At 58.1% G+C, this 18,796-nt stretch overlaps 6 protein-coding genes across 6 annotated transcripts; 3 read left to right on the forward strand and 3 right to left on the reverse strand.

The window, feature by feature from the left end:
• Window positions 1–508: 508 nt before the first annotated feature.
• Window positions 509–4,424, forward strand: UV8b_08110 (uncharacterized protein; the record flags this gene model as incomplete). Its single annotated transcript, XM_043145607.1, has 3 exons — window positions 509–717; window positions 775–4,303; window positions 4,380–4,424. The coding sequence occupies 3 exons, from the start codon at window positions 509–511 to the stop codon at window positions 4,422–4,424; spliced, it is 3,783 nt and encodes a 1,260-aa protein (XP_043001542.1).
• A 610-nt stretch (window positions 4,425–5,034) lies between these two features.
• UV8b_08111 (uncharacterized protein) lies at window positions 5,035–5,817 on the forward strand (the record flags this gene model as incomplete). The annotated part of the gene is made up of 2 exons (XM_043145608.1): window positions 5,035–5,191; window positions 5,345–5,817. 2 exons carry the CDS (start codon window positions 5,035–5,037, stop codon window positions 5,815–5,817), a joined length of 630 nt encoding a protein of 209 aa, XP_043001543.1.
• A 334-nt stretch (window positions 5,818–6,151) lies between these two features.
• Window positions 6,152–8,113, reverse strand: UV8b_08112 (uncharacterized protein; the record flags this gene model as incomplete). The annotated part of the gene is made up of 4 exons (XM_043145609.1): window positions 6,152–6,997; window positions 7,091–7,340; window positions 7,430–7,491; window positions 7,805–8,113. 4 exons carry the CDS (start codon window positions 8,111–8,113, stop codon window positions 6,152–6,154), a joined length of 1,467 nt encoding a protein of 488 aa, XP_043001544.1.
• Window positions 8,114–10,369: 2,256 nt separating this feature from the next.
• On the reverse strand, window positions 10,370–10,828 carry UV8b_08113 (uncharacterized protein; the record flags this gene model as incomplete). Its single annotated transcript, XM_043145610.1, has 3 exons — window positions 10,370–10,381; window positions 10,521–10,597; window positions 10,699–10,828. The coding sequence occupies 3 exons, from the start codon at window positions 10,826–10,828 to the stop codon at window positions 10,370–10,372; spliced, it is 219 nt and encodes a 72-aa protein (XP_043001545.1).
• Window positions 10,829–13,430: 2,602 nt separating this feature from the next.
• On the forward strand, window positions 13,431–15,079 carry UV8b_08114 (uncharacterized protein; the record flags this gene model as incomplete). Its single annotated transcript, XM_043145611.1, has 2 exons — window positions 13,431–13,503; window positions 13,662–15,079. 2 exons carry the CDS (start codon window positions 13,431–13,433, stop codon window positions 15,077–15,079), a joined length of 1,491 nt encoding a protein of 496 aa, XP_043001546.1.
• A 1,109-nt stretch (window positions 15,080–16,188) lies between these two features.
• UV8b_08115 (uncharacterized protein) lies at window positions 16,189–17,821 on the reverse strand (the record flags this gene model as incomplete). The annotated part of the gene is made up of 3 exons (XM_043145612.1): window positions 16,189–17,377; window positions 17,529–17,755; window positions 17,813–17,821. 3 exons carry the CDS (start codon window positions 17,819–17,821, stop codon window positions 16,189–16,191), a joined length of 1,425 nt encoding a protein of 474 aa, XP_043001547.1.
• Between the last annotated feature and the right edge of the window lie 975 nt (window positions 17,822–18,796).

An 18,796-nucleotide genomic window follows, 5' to 3' on the forward strand; every position in this document is an offset into this window, starting at 1 on the left:
GTAAACTACCAGTGCGTAGTAGGGGACTTCTTCAATGAAGTACCTAAATGAATCTTGACGCAATGTTCTCAACTTCGCATACACATGGAAATTGGCTCGTAGACTTCTGAGCACTGCAAGCCCAGCAAACTTGGAGCAGGGTTGTGACGGTCACGTGACGGGTACCCGCTTCCCCCTGTTGTTCGCTCCTGGTGAAATTCAACCAAGGAGGCGAGTCCCTCACTAGTAGCAAGTGAAGAGGGTCCCTTCCTAGTTATGCTGGACCGTTATGAGCCAGCTTGCAATCTGGCAACATATCATATCAATCCATGACTTGGATGCCATTGCGCCAGCCTCACAGCATCCACTTTGGTGCGTATCCCTTGCAAAGAATCGCCAAAATCGGATCTCGTCTAATATGGTAAAGTAGGCTCAAAATCTGAGCTCGAAAAGGCTGAGAATCTCGCACCATCTTGACAGCATCTCGAGATTGTGTCTCTGATTGTCTTCGACCACCCCGCCTGCCATCATGGTGCGCCTTCGAGAAGTGCCCCGAACGGCCACCTTTGCCTGGTATCCCGAATCCGGCAAACCTCTTCTGGTGACTGGAACCAGAGCCGATGCCTTCGACCCTGATTTTTCCAATGAAAGCAAGCTAGAACTTTGGGACCTTTGTCTGGATGACCAACAACAAGGGCTAGAGCTTCAACCACTCGCCAGCTTCACAACCGATTCAAGGTACACGCGTTGGGAACTCGCTCTAGTCATAGATTTCAGCTACTGACACTGAACAAGATACTATGATATTGCTTGGGGGCCTGCATATTCCCAGTATACACAAGGCATTATCGCTGGCGGCCTCGAAAATGGCTCCCTCGAGCTGTGGGATGCCGCCAAGCTCCTGGCTGGTGCTTCGGACGCGCTCATCTCGCGAACTACCATCCACACCCATGGTATCAAAGCATTAGAGTTCAATCCTCTCAAACCACAATTCCTGGCCACTGCAGGAGCCAAGGGAGAGCTCTACATATTTGACGTCAATGACATGGAGAAGCCCTTTAGGCTGCAAAGCCCCGCCGCCCGCTCCGATGACATAGAATGCTTGGCCTGGAACAAAAAGGTGTCACATATACTGGCGACTGGCAGTTCTGGGGGGTTAGTCACTGTCTGGGACCTGAAAACCAAAAAGGCATCCCTGACGTTGAACAACAACCGGAAAAGTGTCGGCGCCATTGCATGGGACCCTAATAACTCTACCAAGCTGCTTACGGCTACCCCGGACGAGAACACGCCTGTAATCTTGCTGTGGGATTTACGCAATTCCAACGCTCCGGAGAGGACCCTTCAAGGACATGAACGGGGCGTCTTGTCTCTGTCATGGTGTTCTCAGGATAGTGACCTGCTTTTATCGTCGGGCAAGGACAATCGCACAATTGTGTGGAACCCTCAAACAGGCGAGCGATATGGCGAGCTACCCGAGATGACCAACTGGACTTTCCAGACTCGGTTCAACCCTCGCGATCCCAACTTGTCGGCGACGGCAAGCTTTGATGGCAAGATTACGGTTCAGACTTTGCAGAACACCAACCCGGATACCTCCCAAAAGTCGGCCGAGACGAATCTGGACGGCGAGGAGTTCTTCCGGGCTGCCCAAACACAACCCCAGGGTGCGTCTTGGTCGCTCAGCAAGGCACCTAAATGGCTCGAGCGCCCGGTCGGGGCTACTTTTGCTTACGGTGCCAAGCTCGTGGTTTTCAAGGCGAACCCAGCTCAGCCAGGACAGAAGCGCTCCTCCAAGATTATCATTACGAAGTTTTCTGCCGACGCAGGTGTGTCGGAGGCGAGCGAGAAATTTCAGCAGGCTGTGGGATCGGGCAATGTCGCGGCCATTTGCGAGGAGCGTGTACAACAAGCCCAAACCGAGGAAGAAAAAGCTGATTGGAAGGTTATGCAAACGCTTGCTGGGGATAACTCGCGAGCCAAGATTGTTGAGTATTTGGGCTTCAAAGAGGATGAGCTTGTCAATGGCGAATGCAAGGAAGATGGTGATGTTGCCGAGAAACCCACCGACGAAGCCGAATCTGAAAACGATGCCGAAAAGAAGAAGGAAGAGGTGTCCGACTTCTTCAGCGGCGGAGACGACGGTGACGACTTCCTTTCGAGCGTTGCCGGCACCAAAACGGCAAACGACAATCCGTTCCAGCTTTTCTCGGATGGGGATGGCTCCGTCGAAAAGGACATCACCAAGGCACTTATGCTTGGCAACTTTGCCAGGGCTACCGACATATGCTTGAGAGAAGAGCGCATTGCCGACGCTTTCCTCATTGCAAACTGCGGAGGCCAGGAGCTCGTGGACAAGGTGCAGTCTGCGTACTTGGCCAAGAAGAATGGGATGCCGAGCTACATGCGCGTGCTCGGATCCGTCATTTCCAAGAATCTGTGGGATGTGGTCTACAATGCGGACCTTGAGAGCTGGAAGGAGACCATGGCAATCATCTGCACCTTCTCCGACCCCACCGAATTCCCCGACCTTTGCGAAGCGCTCGGTGATCGAATATACGACCACGGGTCTAGGAAGGACGCCTCTTTCTGCTACCTGGTTGGTTCGAAGTTGGAAAAGGTGGTGACCATATGGACCGCCGAGCTGGATGAAGCCGAGAAGGAGGGCTTGAAGGCGGCGGCAGGGGGTTCTGGATTCTCGGTCCACGTGAAGTTGCTTCAAAACTTTATTGAGAAGGTCACCATCTTCCGGCACGTCAGCAAGTTCCAGGATGCCGAGCAGAGCCAGACCTCTGGCTGGAAGCTGGCTACTCTGTACGACAAGTACACCGAGTATGCCGACATCCTCGCCGGTCACGGTCAGCTGGAGGTGGCTCAGAAATACGTTGACCTCTTACCGTCTAGCTATCCTGCGGCGGACATTGGCCGAAACCGCGTCAAGCTGGCGATGCAGAAACCAGCAGCTCCAGCTGCCGTTCGTCAACCTGCATCCAAGGCTGCCAGCAGAGCGCAGCCCAATGTCGGCTACCCAATGTCTCCTCAAGCGGCAACTCCCGCGCCTTCTGCCAACCCATACGGCGCGTACGGACAGGCGCAAGCTCCTCCGGCCCAGCCGTCACCGTACGCGCCGTCGCAGAACCCGTATCAACCACAAGGCTACCAACAGCCCTCGGGGGCTTATCAGGCACACGCCCAGCCCGCGTACGGCGGTGGCATGGTTCCTCCTCCGCCGACGGGAACCGGTCCCCCCCGAAGCTCAACTCCAGCGCAGTCTGGGCCCCCTCTGAGCAAGGCCAGGAACATGCAGAACTGGAACGACGTGCCGCTGGTGACCAAGGCTGTACCCAGGCGATCTACCCCGGTTGCCCCCATAACGTCTCCCTTTCCAGGATCATCAAGCACAGCAGGCCCTCCGTCGGGCCCTCAGACCGGACCACCTTTGAGCGGCCCTTATGGACCACGCACCGGGTCGCCTATAGCCCCTCCTCCCAAGGGCAGCGCACCTCCGCGAGTCCAGTCACCACTGACCTCGCCGCCTCCGCCCCAGGGCATCCCCCCTCCTCCCAGACCCTCCTCCACCATTGCAAACCAGTATACGCCTCCCGTGCCTCAGCCTGGCGCCGTGCCATCAGCGATGCCTCAGGGCGTCGCGAGAACGGCGTCTCCGTACAACGCGCCCCCGTCCGGCGCGCCGCCCTCCAACAGATATGCCCCTGCCCCGGCGGCTCAGCAAGTGAATCAGCCTCCAGCGGCAGGGTTCATGCCTCCTCCGCCATCCGGACTGGCCAGCAGACCACCGCCTCCAGCGAATCCTTACGGAGCGCCGCCACAAGCACAACAGGCGACGCCCCAGAGCCAATACGCCCCATCACCGTATGCTCCCCAGCAGAGCCAAGGGACGGGCCCGCCACCAACAGGTCCGCCCCCATCCGGGTTGCCTCCTGCCCAGCTAGCAACGGCCCCACCACCTCCTCCAAAGGCAGCAGCAGCAGCAGCATCTCCTCCTCCTCCCAAAGCTAGGCATCCTCCCGGCGACAGATCCCACATTCCGGCCAACGCGCAGCGTCTTTTCGACAACCTGACCCAAGACATGCAGCGAGTTGCTGCCAAGGCGCCCGCAACATTCACCCCGCAGGTCAAGGACACGCAAAAGAGGCTGGACCTGCTATTTGACCACCTGAACAACGAGGAGCTGGTTCAGCCATGGACTATTGAGCGGCTCACGCAGCTGGCGGATGCAGTCCAAGGCAAAGATTACGCGACGGCGCAAAAGCTGCAGGTTGAGATTCAGCGAGACAGAACTGACGAATGCGGCAACTGGATGGTAAGCTTTTTTTTTCTTTTTCTTGTGTCGAAGTTTGCGCGTGAATCAAAGAGTAGATGTGCTAACGTGACGACAGGTTGGTGTGAAGCGTCTCATCAGCATGAGCAAGGCGACGCCCTGATGTATGAAAGCCGAGGGGTGGGAAGGGTAGAATAGGCTGCATCAGGCTAGGGGAGGCGGTATGAGAAGAGAAGAGCCATGAGCGGAAAATGGGTACCGGGGCGAGTAAAACGAACTATGTAATCAGAAAAGACGATGTTGCCGATGTTGGTTATTGACTTGGTCTTGAGTGAAGAAGCGTGACGCCCTGTGGTTGCCGAAGTGGGATGAGTTTGGCAGTCGGTGCCTCGGACTGACAAATCTACCCTGACAAGCATGACAAGAATGACAAGCATGACAAGCATGGACCATGACGCAGCTAAAATAAAGAACCTGATGCGCAACGTCGCCTGAATCATAGGCCCAAGTGTCATGAGCAGCTGCCGACCCAGCAAGGGAACAAAGCCGCCCGGACCCACCGCACCGTAATCGATAACGCGCGAGGCCAATTCCCTCCCAACGGTCACCCCAATTCCCCCGCGTCGCTTCTCTCTTCCTCCTCTCGTCTTCTGCCTTTTCTTTTTCTTTTCTTCCATTTTTTTTCTTTTTCTTTTTTTTTCTTTATTCTTTATTCTTTATTACCCCGTTTCCCTAGGGTCCCAGAGATATTCCACCCCCGCCGAGTCCGCAGCATGACCGATACCGCCGACGCATCTTCCGCCGCGCCCGCCGCGCAGCGGGCCTCGGAGCAAGCCCGTCTGCGCAAGGAGCGCCGCGAAGCCAAGCTCAAGGCCGGCGGCGCCGACCGCCTCAGCAGGATCACCGGGATGGGCGGCCGCGTGGTCGGAGGTGCGTGACGGCTGCCACCCAGCCCGGACTTTCTCTCCCCCTTTCCTCCTTTCCCCCCTTTCTCTTTTTCTTTTTTGTTTTTGTACTTTTGCCTTCTCTTCTCTTCTCTTCTGTCCACACATTCCACGCGCTGACCCTGGCGGGCTGCGGCAGAAGCTCCCGCGCCGGCACGCGCGCCCGCGCACCCGGACCCCGAGGAAGTCGACATCTCGCAGCGCGTGTGGGAGCCCCCGCGGCCCGAGCAGCCCGACGCGCTCCTGCAGGCCATGCTAGGCGCGCGGGGCATCCCGCATCCGCAGGCGCACACGCACACGCACACGCACACGCACACGCACACGCACACGCAGAGGGCGCCCAGCGGCCGCGCGTGGGCGTGGCGGCTCGCGCACGCGGTGGTATCGCTCGCCCTGGGGGTCTGGCTCGTCCGCCTGGCGGGCTTCTCGGGCAGCGAGGCCGGGCGGGCGGCCGGGAAGGGTGGCGGGGAGGACGACGAGCGCCGGCGCCGGTTCGTGTGGGCGTTTGCGACGGCCCAGGTGGTGCTGGTGGCGGCGCGGCTGGCGGTCGAGGGGGGCGGTCGCCGGATGGCGGGGCGGGCGCGGTGCTCGGGGTGCTGCCGGAGCCGCTGAGGGGGTATCTGGTCGTGGGGTGGAGGTACGCGCAGGTGATGGGGACGGTGAGGACGGACGTGCTGACGTGTGTGTTTGTCCTGGGCGCGGTGTACTGGGCGAGGGGGTGATGGTGGTGATGGTGGTGATTCGTGTGACGGGGGGCCGGATCGGCCGCGGTGCTTGGCACCGGGGGGGTCCCAGATTGGTGCCGGAGGAATGGACCCTTCGTCAACGGCAGTCACGGAACAAGCTGCACGGTAGAGTAGTTCTGCACAGCAGCAACTAGTTCTTGGCCAGCCACGTCGGAAAGCATCGTCGTCATCCTGCTCTTCACGATGCACCGCCACGCCGCTTACTCCTTCATCGTCCATCCCAGGATGCCGCCCAGCATGCCTCGCACCCTGCCCGGCTTCTCCATTGCGCACGTAAACACCACGGCGGTGCTTGCCGCAAACGCCAGCCTCTCCCTCCACCGCACCTCCATCCTGTACTGTCTCGGCAGCAGCGTGGCCATGGCCCGAGGAGCCACAAACAGCGCCATGTCCCTCCTCCGACCTGCCGTCTCTATCAAGACGCTCCAGCCGCACAGGAAGCACCCCACGGCGACGCAGTACCCGCCGTCTATGCGTTGCCGGCACTCCGCGTCTCTCCCCCAAACGCGAGGACCGATTCGCGTTCGGCCGAGACAAACGCCGTAGTAGAACAGGGCTACAAAAGTCCCCAGGAACGCCGACGATCGCGTGGCGGAAGCGACGGCAGCCCTGACGCTGCTGCGCCTGGGCCTGCGAAGCTGAAGCGCAAGCGCCAGCGGCAGGTACGTGTACATGGACCACTTCCAGGAAAGCCAAAACCGCCGCCAGGCGTGATACTCGCACGACGGGCCGCGGCCCATGTGGACAAGGTCGCAGGGGAAGGGGATGGCCTTGCACGGATCGCCCCATTCGTAGGGGAGGTGGTAGTCTCTGCACATGGAGCCAAGCAGAGGGGCTTGGCCGTTGTCCCTGGCATAGCTGAGCTCCCTCGTCCGGCAGCGGCGAAGAGCCTCGATGAGCCGAATGTCCACCTGAGCTGCCGAAGTGATCCACTTGTTGTAGGCGCGAGGAAGATTGTCTGGGGCATAGAACCATGACCACATGATGAGGGCACAGGACGCTACAAACGACACCGAGTCTGTCATTCGTGAAACCAGGGCCTCGACCTGTTTGTATGCAGGACGGCAACGTTAGATTCTTGGCAGCCATTTCAGGGCAGTCGGCGGCGGACAAGACAGGGCAAGCAGGGCTTTCTTTACCTTGGTCCATTTGCGAGCCGCTTGGCGTCTCGTCTTGTGTCGCGCCCACAACTCGCCCACAATGACATCTACAGCTTGCGTGACGGCAAAAAGCGTCAAGTCAACGGTTCTGCCGGCAAGCTTCACACCGGTTTGCGGATCGACGTATCGACCAGCAGGGCCGGTGTGACGTCTGCGCCAAGTGTTCTTAGCTTGCAATAGCGTAAGGCTAAGCCATGCAGCAATGAATGTAGACAGCCATCGCGCAAGTCTGTGACACATGACCAGACAACGAGTGACGTTCATGTCAGTACAACGGTCGGATCGCTCTCAAGTCGCCGGTGAATCCGCTCGACATACCTGATTCGGGCTGCGTCGCCAAGATTTGCACTGGAGCGAGCTAGTATTGCGCTCAAGGGAGCCTATGGGAGATGCCCGTCATCGGTCAGCGAATGGATTTAGCCGAGGGGGCAGACAGATTTAGAAGGCGCGTGGGCAAAATTGGAGGGAAAACAGGGGTGGACAAGCTTGATGGAAGCAGAAAGCAGGCTTTATAAAGCACAAGCTGCGTTACATGCTCGCTACCCAGATGCGACAGTTTCCAACAAACAAATTCGTTCAATGCAAAAACAAGTGACCCCCAGTAGAACTGAAGATATGCGGTCGAGGTGGGAGGAAACGGATTGTCTTGCTGTGCGCAGTAGGTTGGGAACGCCAAGGTGATGGATGTCAGACCTGTAAAAGAGTCGAACCGCCAACGAGGGCGGCGCAAAACGTTGGGAAGCGGCATGGATCCAAGCCTGTCCTGAGTATATGCTTGGCCGAATCCACAAACGAGGCTTGATCCCTTTCCGGCAGCGCGTACTTGGGCGTCGCGCGTTTTCTGTAGGAAAGATGCTGCAGAAGCAGGGTCAGGAGTCTTGGCAATACTGCAGATGCATAGCCCAGCAGGTACGCCCGAACCAACGGTCGGAGGGCCGGGGGAATCGATCGCAGCGGCAGGACAGAGCTTTTGGCCGACAGCCCCGTCGCTCGTGGTCCCATCTTGGGAAATGATGGCGAAGACTTGGGACGGGATGATGGGTTAGGGAAACGGGCAGCTGGAGAGACTCGGGAGCCTAGGAAGCAACAAAGCTAGGTCACGTCAAGCGGCGGGTAAAGCAGGAATTGAAAGGTCTCGTTCGACAATCGTCCGCGGTTGACAATGATGAGACTAAACGCCTGGGCCACGAACAAAGAGGGTGTGGGCAAATCGGATCTCTGTCGTCATGTCTAGGTCGCATTGGTGGCGCAGAGTTTGGGGGGGATGCGCCAGTCCAAGGCGTCAAGTCAAGCATGGGCTAACCGAGCAGCTTGTCTGTTTTGGTGCTGTTGGATAACCATGAATTTTGTCTTTTTGCGCCTGCGTGTCGGAAGAAAACGCTTCATGTGCCGCGTCAAGTTGACGAGAACGAAGGAACCGAGATGACGCAGATGCCGGAGGACTCGAGGGAGAAGTCAAGGTTGAGTGGCAAAGCCCGATAGAACGGACCGTCTGAACTCCAAGGCGCTCCTGTCGCAGTAAATTGAAACTGTAATGCACCGAAGTTCAGTCCACAGCTGCTGCTCGTGCCATTGACAGCTCAACATGCTGTCTGTGTGGTCTGGTCCAACCGGAGCAACTTGAGGCTTTCTTGGCTGCCGGGTAGGTACATGTAGGTAGGTAGGTATGTACCAGGTGGTTCCTCTGGCACCTTGGGCTTCCAAGTTGTCTGGCGGCTGGCCAAGCCAGGTGATTGCGTCTGGTGGCTTGTGCAGACATCCACTGGCAAACCCGGCGGGGGGCAGTGCAGTGTGCAGTGCAGTGGGCAGCGCCCCGGAAATGCCCTGCCACCTCAAGGCTCAAAGGCAAGGAAGGACCAAGACGGAATGGGGAGCGAGCAAGGGGCCGGTTGGACCCGGAAGGAGCGACGCAGGCTGCAATGACGTCTCAAGCCACCAGACACACCAGACACACCAGACACACCAGACACACCAGACACTTTCCTTCCCTTGCCTGTCCACTGACTCCAGCCTACCCCGCACTCCCTGGTCACCGTGAAATGACAGACACGCCAGGTACCGGCCCAGGGGAAGGGAGGGGGGGATCGCAGCTTATGTACCAAGCCCCGCATCATAGACGCGCGAAGCACGTTGGCAGGCCTCCTGCCTGGAGAAAGCGTCAAGCAGGGCAGTCAACGGTGAGGGGGGCTCGAGAAGCGGAATCGCCATCTGCTTTCATCTCGTCTTCCCGGGGCGGGAATATTTTGGTCTCATATTGCTGACTCTCTGTTTCCTTGCCCCTGTCCTGCCTAGAAGCACCTAATGCTCGTTCCAGAACACAGATCATCAGCCAGAACACGAACAGAACACCACCAGAAGGTCAGGACAATCGTCATTTGCGCAATGGGGCACACCGCACAGTCCGAAACGGCCCTGGTGCATCGGCTCACCGCACAAGGGCCGTGGCCCCTGGACGGCATGCCTTCCCCCGTTCACATCCGCATCCAAGCACTGCGGTTGCTCACTGCCGAGTCCCAGCCATGCATGGTTCTCGAAGCCTACGATGACGGGTCTGGCTGGTCCCCTACCACCAGCCTGTCTGTCGTTGTTCTAATCATTTCCCTCGACTCTGTCCAGGGAGCTTCCTTTGTTGGGTTGCTCCATACTTTCCATGGGTCCTCGCGTTTAGAAACTTGCACCGAAAAAAATGCACTTGTGTCGCGCCGATTCATGTTTCATGCGAATGCTGATCTCGACATGACTTGGGCAGCGAGATATCCCCGGATCCTTTCGAGGGTGAAGTTTGTCACAGCTCCGGTTGCAGGCGTCGGATGAGACAAGCATGGCTCTCCACCAACAAGCGTCTTCCTCCCAAGTTTGTAGCCTGCAGACGATGATACGTCCTACCACATAAAGCCACTTTCATTGAGGGATCATGTAACGAAACATCGAGCCGACTCGACGTCGCGGATGCTCTTGTTGGCGGCAAGCCCGCGTGGGGATTGTTCAGCCACCAGAGGTCGTCGGGCCATATCATAGTACATGGCTGATGAACCCAGGACAAAGGACCTCAGGGATCACTGTCACACACAGCAGTTGACTGCACCGCCATTGCTTGCGCTGGGTGGTGCGGCCCGAACTCTCTCGTACGAGAGCATGGCTTTTCATATCGACAAGGCTAGCAACTACGTTTCAGTTCCTACGCCATCGTTCGGATTCCGGCTGCTCGTATTTCCTGCAGTTGCCTGGTCGCCGCGACAATGGGCAGCACTTTGAGCCTCAAGGTAGCTTCTACCACACAGTGTGTGTCTCTTTATGTCAGTCTTGCTTCCAAGGGGTGTTCAAGAGGATGACCTTGTCGTAATCCAAGCGACGGATGGTTGGTTGTATTCAACAGCGCCATGGGCCGAGTGGGATCGAAGAAACTTACCCCACGAATTGAGAAAGAGACCCAACCCAAAAACCCGTGGCACCTTGTCAAGTCGCACAGATCAACCAGCACAATGCCTTGGGTTGCAGATGTTCCCAAGGAGACCGTACGGTTGGTAAGCAAACGATGGGCCACCTAGGGCGCGAGCCAGTCATTATTGCGTTGCATCGGCACGTACCACGGAGCACAACGATGGATTTGACGGTGGGTGCGCGAAGAGCTGCTGCAACTGGCCAGGAGAAAGGCACCGTACCGACCGTGTCCAGACGGGGTTGTGAGCCGTAACTGGCGTGGGATGCCTTCCGCATGGCGACCCAGAGACATGTGATTCGTGCGCGTACAAGAATATTCCCAAAGCTTCCTTCCCTCGCTTACTCGGTACAAAAAAGGTCGGCAGGGCCATGCAAAAGGGCGAGTTATGCTTGTTGTGGGGCGGGGTGGAGCCACATGATGACAATCATCCCACTGCCTCAACTGGCTGGGGCGCCAGCTTGGGCAATGACGGACCAAGCAACACGTTGGCTTGAGAGTCCCAAAGTCAAGGGGCGGACCCGGATCCGGACCCGATCCTTGGGTTACATGGGAGACGTCGCTTGGCAGAGCGTGCTGCAGAGACTCACTGACTCGTGCGTGATTCAGGCATATCCAGGGTAGCGACGACTCACCGTTTCAGGTCATGACAAGTCATGGCAGGTTACATAACAAATTGTATCGCATCGCATCGCATCGCATCGCATCGCATCACATCACGGCTGTGCAGGCAGCAAATATCTTGTAGGTACGGCTCGTATTGGACAGTCTGCGTCTGGTAAGGACTGGAACCAGCTCGGAAGCCTGAGGTATCCAATTCAACAAGAGCCAGGACGGACGAGTTGCCAAGAGGTAGGTACCTAGGTACAAGTACCTCTTGTGAATACTCCGTACACTGGGCGCCTCTGAAGGAGCAATTCAAGCTGCCGTTTCTTTTTTTTCTTTTCTTTTTCAATATGGGCTGCTTTATGTATTTTTGTGGGCTTGTGAATGGCTTGGGGTATGTCCTCTACGGGTCCTGAAGCCGCGTCTCTGTGTGCCTGGCTTACAGAGGGGACGGGCTATCAAAGCCGACGGGGGCGACTTTGCGAGATTATGCGAACAGGATGACGATTCCGTAGCTCCTGGTGCAGCAAAGGGCAAAAATTGCGATGCCAATCTCCGTGATCTGGTTTGGTTTGCCTTGCTTCGGTGACCCCCGGTGCCAAAGGATTATTTCTAATTGGACGTCGCGGCCTGACCTTATCTCGCTGCCCACTTGTACTTCCCCACTGGTTGGGCGGTGGGGGAGCAAGTCGCGGATTATAGTAGGGCCGCGGTCAGGCCCATCACTCACGTGCGTGTGGTTGAAGGGGCCTTGTGTGGGGCCGCAGCCGCCACCATGCAAGGTATTCACTTCGCGAAAGCATCATCGTGCTAACAAAGTCCAGGTTACGTCAATGCAAGTTGAATTTTTTTTTTTCTTTTTTCCCTTTTTTCCCCCGCACGACCCTTTAGGGCAGGGTCGCGAGAACACCACACACGCACACGCACACGCACACGCTCACGCACAAGGCGCAAGGCACATCCCGGCAGTGGGCTCCGCTACCACCAAAGTCTCATCAAAGGTAAACTGAATCCCAGCTTTCCCCTCCGCAGCTGCATCGTCAGGGATTCTCAGGTGGGCGGGCTGCCGTCGCATTAACGCTGGTGGTGCGGACTGGGGGGACCCTCTTGTTGTTCTCCCGAGTCCTGCACTGCGGTACGTACACGGCACGTCCAGGCTGATGTCTGGTAGGAGAGGGGACTTGCAGAACAAGACATAACAAAGGGGAGGTGCCGGCCATTGGTCTTCTGGATTCTGGGCTTGCTTGGACCCGAGTTGACGCAAGCTGCTTGGTCACTGGTGGTGCCGGCTAGGAGGAGTAGGAGGAGGAGGGGGAGTCAGGTCCTGACTCCATGGCGTAGCGTCATTTCGAGTCAACTTTTTTCAGGTTGCGTCTGGCAGAGGACAGGACGGACAGACAGCAGGGGGCTTTTTGGCGTCGGCCAAGGCGGGACCCGCAAGAACTAGTGCTGAGACTCGATGCGCAGCGCGCAGCTGCACGCACAAGCCTGGGGCCTCTGGGCATCCGTCCAGCCGAGTCGGCTTGGTGCGCTAGGGATGCCGACGCCTCATGCTCAGGCTCATGCTCAGGCCTTGGGGGGGTCCGTTTCCATCCCCTGGTCATGGGGAGGTACAGACTGCTGGTAGCAGGTAACTACCTGGTAGCAGCAGCACCGGTCTGGGTCTAGTACATGTGTGTAGGCACCTACCAGACAGTAGCAGACCTCCTATGGAGCACTAGGAGGGACATGGAGGGACATGGAGGGACATGGCCAGGCGGTGGCGACCACAAAAGAACCACCAGAAGTCTGAAAACCAGACCGGACCAGACCAGGCCAGGCCAGACCAGCTGGTGGCCACCAGAATAAAAAGGCGCCAGCCGACTCGGCCCCACCCTCTCGCTGTGCAACTGAGTTTGTTCTGCTGCGCTCTTCAACGCCCGCCATCCTCGTCGACTTCCAACAAACTTGTCCCACGACCCGGCCTGGCGGTTTCTCTTCACCTTGCCCACTACCCCAGATTTCCGCGGCTGCCTTTCGTTTCGTTTCGTTTCGTTTGGTTTCCCCGCAGAACGGAGTCTCGAGACGAGACCTTTCGAGCGCCGAGCCTCGCCAAACGCACGCACGCACGCACGCACCATAAAGGCCGTCCGTCGGCCCTCTCCACAAGTCCCTGGCCGTCATTTGCTCGCACGCTTCCGGTCGCCCGGAGGAAGCCCGTCACGTCCCCCGCCATCCCGCCAGCCGACTCGACCCTCCCGACTCTCTTGCAACGCCGTCAAAACAACGATCCCCATGCTCGCCGTGCAGCATCCTCCCAGGATGGGTTCGACGCAGCCTGAGTCCGATCCCTTGCTCATGTTTGGGTGTACGTGGTCCGCTTCCCGGCCTTTCCCCTCCTCCCCCGTTACTGCCATGTCCCCCCCGGGGGGCGGCGCGCGGCCGTTTTGCCGCTGTTGATTTGTTCACCATCTCCCCTGAGCTGACTCTTTGCGCATTTTCTTCCTTTGCCGCGTGTGCCCACAGACTCGGTGGACTCATCTCAAGAAAATCTCTTTGACGGCGCGCCCGAACCCGCGCCGGGGGCCCCGCTCCTTACGGAAAACGATAGCAAGTTTTTGAGCTCCTTTTTCGAGGACATGACCTCGAACCAGTACAATATGCCGTCGTTTGGCGAGGGCCTCAACTTCAGCGACGCCTGGCTGGATCTTCCTCCGCAGTTTCTCGGATCTTCCACCTCTTTCGGGCCACAAGACACTCCCGGCGCCTTTGCATATTCCGTCGGTCAACACAACGATATGTCTCGAATTCTGTCCCCTGGATCAGGCATGATGATGCCGCCGCCGCCGCCTCCTCCCCCGCAGTCGCAGTCGCAGTCTCAGTCGCAGTCTCAGTCGCAGTCTCAGTCACAGCTGCAACCGCAACCGCAGCCACCGCACACGTTTCCCCTACAACATTCGGACGATGTCTTGAGTGCAGCGGCGACCTTGTTCCAGAATGGCTCTCGTGCCAGCGCCCCGAAAAGCGGCGGCGGCGGTACCACTACCAGTGCCGAACACAGCAGTGCCCGGGGACCCGGCGTGTATCCGGTCGGGCACCTGAGACACCAGCCAATGGAGGAATTCGAGGAAGAAAATCGCCGAAGCGGTCAGATTGCAGAAGCCGACCACACATTCACCCGGTGGATGTGGGGTTCCAAGGGCGCGGCGTCGGCCTCAAAGTCGGCCGTGACAGACTTCCAATGGGGATCAGATGCAAGCTTCACCGAAATTCAGGGATACGTACCCGAGCCGAGGAAGGAGTCTGTGGAATCCATGCACCAGACCCAGATGAAGTGCCTGGAATGCCTCGAGGTCAATCGGAGCGCGGTGAACAGCCGCCCTGCCAGCCCTGTCCACCGGCACCCCCCCACGAGCAGCAACGGGGACGCGCCCGTGTCCATGAAGCGGGAAGACGACCCCAACGCGCCCCCGAGAAAGAGGAGGAAGAGCAAGATTGTTCCGAGAGGCGGCGGCGGCGGCGGCGGCGGCGAAAACGACGACGACGACGACGACGACGACGACGACGAAGCGGGCGACTGCAACTCGTCGAAATCCGGCAGGAAGCGAAAGATCAAGCCGGAAAGGTCGGCCAGCGGCTCCGAGCCACCTTCGGATACCACCGGCAGCGGCGGTCGGCGCCGCAAAGCTGCCGTCAACGGGGCCAAGCCGCCGCGGGAGAATCTCTCGGAGGAGCAAAAGCGCGAAAACCACATTCGCAGCGAGCAAAAACGGCGAACCCTGATCAAGGAGGGCTTTGACGACCTCGGCGAGCTTGTGCCAGGCCTGCGGGGGGGCGGGTTCAGCAAGAGCACGACTCTAGCCATGGCTGCAGAATGGCTGGAGGACCTGCTTCGCGGAAACAAGGCTCTAACCATGCAAGCCTCGGCCCTGGAGCAACAATAGGGCGGCAATTTGATTCTTTTTTTCTTCTTCTTCTTTTTTTTTTTTCAATTTATTTTAAACCACCAAAAAAAAGAGAGAAAACTGTTTCTCAAGCAAAGAAGAATCAAGATGACGAGACCTGTCTTTTCGTGGCGGAGAAACATGCGTCTCAAAGCCTCGCAGGTACGCATCCGATCACAAGGCACCAAGAGATGTGGGTTTTATTCTGGCTAGCATATCTGGGTGATACCACGGCGTTTGGTTGTTTTTCTTTTTCTTTTTCTTTTTCTTTTTTTTCCCCCAGCGGCCCTGGTCCATCGGGCCAGGCGGTGCAAGGACTTGCAGGGAGAACAAACGTCCATCTCCCTTGTATGCAAATGCAAAATGCAGTAAGCGAATAATGAAGACGGGACTACAACAACGTAATGCGGCGACGCATATCGTCTAGGCGCATCTGGGGGGGGAGGGGGAGGGCGTGTAAGAGCCGGTCAAGATGTATTGACCCGGGGAGCAGGCTACCGTTGGATTTTTATGTGGCAGCCGTAATAGAGTGTCTCGCAGGTGACGGTTGCTCCGGTCCCAGCCCGCTCGTGAGATGGCCCGAGTCCGTGATCGGCAGAGCATTTGTCTGGCAAGAGATGCTGGTTCCTGAGGGAATCTGCATGAAGATGAATGAATGGCGGGTCATGGTCATCCCTGGAGCTCTTGTACAGGTGACGCGGATGGGATGTGACGTGACGTTGGACGGACGCGCAGATATCACCACTTGTTGCACGCGCGGCTAACCGAGAAGACCATGTTGGTTTCAATGCATCTTTCTCGAGACGCCAGTCCCGGAGGAGGTGCACCACGCACGACAGGGCTATGGCAACAGAGGCAGCAAATGTATATAGAAAAAAAAGAAACAAGAAAATCATCAGTCCCAACATCCATCCAGCCCAGCAGCATCGACAGGGGTGAAAAATGCTTTTTTTTGCAACCAAAAAAAAAAAAAAACAAAACAAAAAAACGCCGTCCAGCTCTCACGGTTTTGCATGAAAAAAAAAGTGTAACCAGTCCCCGGGTGGGAGAGATGGGAGATGGGGGAAAAAAAAAAAAAAAGGAAAATAGAGCAGAAGTTGAAGAGAGTCCTAGCTCAGGTCCATCTTCTCGGCGCTGGCGGCTGGTCCGTTCGCCGCCACCGACAAATCCACTGCGCCGTCGTCGCCAATCAGCCGCTTCTCGGACTCGGCGACAAACTTGGTGCTTCGGCTGGGATCGTAGAAGAGCTGGAAGCTGCGCTGGACGTCCTCGACGCCGACCTGCTTGGCTCGCCGCTTGGCAGACACGAGCTGCGACGTGCTGATGAGGTTGCTGGCGTAGCGGAGGCCGGCCTCCTGGCCAATCTTGGTGAGGAGGGCCAGGGCGTCCGGGGAGACGTCGACCTCCTCCTCCTGCGCGCGGATGGACAGGATCTGCCGGATGTGCTCGGCGGCGTAGGGGTGGGTGTTGATGATGACGACGCGGTCGAGGAAGTCGACGGGGAGGCCGTGCGGGCTGCGGTAGCTGGTGCCGCGGATGCGGGCGTTGCCGCGGTTGCTGGCCATGATGACGACGGGGGCCAGGTCGTCCTCGAGCGCCCGGTTGACGTAGGAGAAGCACTCAATGTCGAGCATGTGCACCTCGTCGATGAAGAGCACGCCGGGGACAATCTCGGCCTTGCCCTCCTCCTTCCACTCGCCCACCTTTGTGTTGATCTGGTCGCGGATCTCGCTGCGGATCTCGCCCGTGTCGCCGGAGAAGAGGGCCAGGAAGCCCTGCGTGCGCGAGTTGATGACGTCGATCTCGTGCAGCGTCACCGTGTGCACCACCTCCTTGCGCTTCTGCAGCTCGCCGTCCGGGCACTGCAGGAACTTGGTGTCGACGCCCATGGCGTCGTAGTCGCGCGAGCGCGCGTACGACCGGCCCAGCTTGGTGATTTTGCCCGACGACTTGTCGATGGAGATGATGTCGCCCGCCATGACGCGCTCCCTGGTCATGGCGTCAATCATCTTGCCGCCCATGTCGTACACGGCCTCCATGTCGGTCGTCTTGATGGTCAGCTTGCCCTGCTTGGTGCTGCCGGTGACGCTGCGGTCGATCTGGATCTCGACCACCTCGCCCTCCATGATCTCGCTCTCCTCCTTGATGCGCACCCCGATCGACTTGCGGAAGGCTTGCGTCAGGGCCTCCGTCTTGGACATTTCCAGCGAGAAGATTTCCGACGACGCGAGCGAGGTGAAGGGGACGTCGGGGCCGAGGGACTGCGCCATGCCCATGGCGATGGCGGTCTTTCCCGTGCTGCGCGGGGGGTTTTTGCGCAAAGCGAGACGGGCTTTAGCGAGGGAATTCCAATCGACGCCGCCCGATCCGCGCCCCCGGTAGGCGGAGGGGGGGGGGGGGGTTGGGGGTCTGCTGGGAAAAGGAAAAAAAAAAAAAAAAAAAGACAAACCTTGGCGGACCGGCAATCAGGACTGCGCGGCCGGCAATCTTGCCGTCCTTGATCATCTGCAGGATCACGGCGGCGGCCTTTCGGGCCTTTTCTTGACCGACGAGGCCTTGCGACGTGGCTCGGGGCTCGAGACTGGTGGCATCGACTCCGAGGCCTCGAATGTGGGAGTGAGCCGCGATCAGGTTCAGCCCGCGCAGGTCCTTTGATTCGGACACGGTCACTACTGGCTGCGAGTCAAACAGTTAGGCTGACGCGACGATGATGCGTGCGCGGCTCGGACTCACTGCGGCCATGGTCGTGATGGTGATGGTGATTTGCTTTCCCCCCGCGAATCGGCCGGTGCAAGAGTCGAAAGGAACTAAGGATGGTTACGGAGGTTTAAAAAGAAGCTTGGCGCCTCGAGCCTTCTCAGGGTCGCACGGGCAACTTTTGCTGGGTTGGTTGCAGGGCCCCGCTGGCCAATCATGCATTGATGTAAGCGCAGCGCGGCAGCGCGGCAGCGCGGCAGCGCGGCAACACGGCGAACTTATGTACTTCGCCCAAGGCTTTGCGTCGTGTGTATTGATGCAACCTGGGATTATGGAATTGTTCAAACATACACAGCTCGTCCGCCAGCTCATCCACTGACGGCTTGATAACATGCCACATGCCAGCCTCGACATCATGTGCAGCATCTGCTCGTCCAAACTCACGTGTCAAAACACACGGCACGGGGACGACGTTTTTTCGCATTTGGCGCTTTATTGTGAGGGCTCTATTTGCAGCCGCGTTTGCGATGCTCTAGTTGCCTTTAGTGAAGCAGCCCTAGTGCCTTTGCTGCGCGCTGTTTTGACCAGCCGAGCCAGGTAAGCCAACCAGTTAGTTCTCTGCTCCTTATGGCAGCCTCACATATCAGGCAGAAATATGCCCTCTATTTCCATGGCCCGTTGTCGCCTCTCTTGTTACTTTCTGATAAATCACATATCCGTCGCCTTTTCCCTACCCTCACCGTCATCGCCCATCGTTCGTCATCGTCATCGTCATCGTCATCGTCGTCGTCATCAACATCGCGCACGCGCAAATTTCCAGCTGGCTCGCAGCACGTGACTTGATCTGGCAGCTGCTTTGGCAGGGAAAGGCGGCCGAAGTGCTGTCAGGTGATCCAGGCGACGGACGATTTGTTTGATCAACTTTGATGAGCATCCCCCCCATGAAGTGCGCAAACCCCACTGGACCTTGACCTTGATTGGTATCGAAGCTGGAGAGGGAGTTATGACGATTACGACGGC

This window comes from Ustilaginoidea virens, chromosome 7, assembly GCF_000687475.1.
Source record: "Ustilaginoidea virens chromosome 7, complete sequence".
In the NCBI taxonomy this organism is placed as follows: Eukaryota; Fungi; Ascomycota; class Sordariomycetes; order Hypocreales; family Clavicipitaceae; genus Ustilaginoidea; species Ustilaginoidea virens.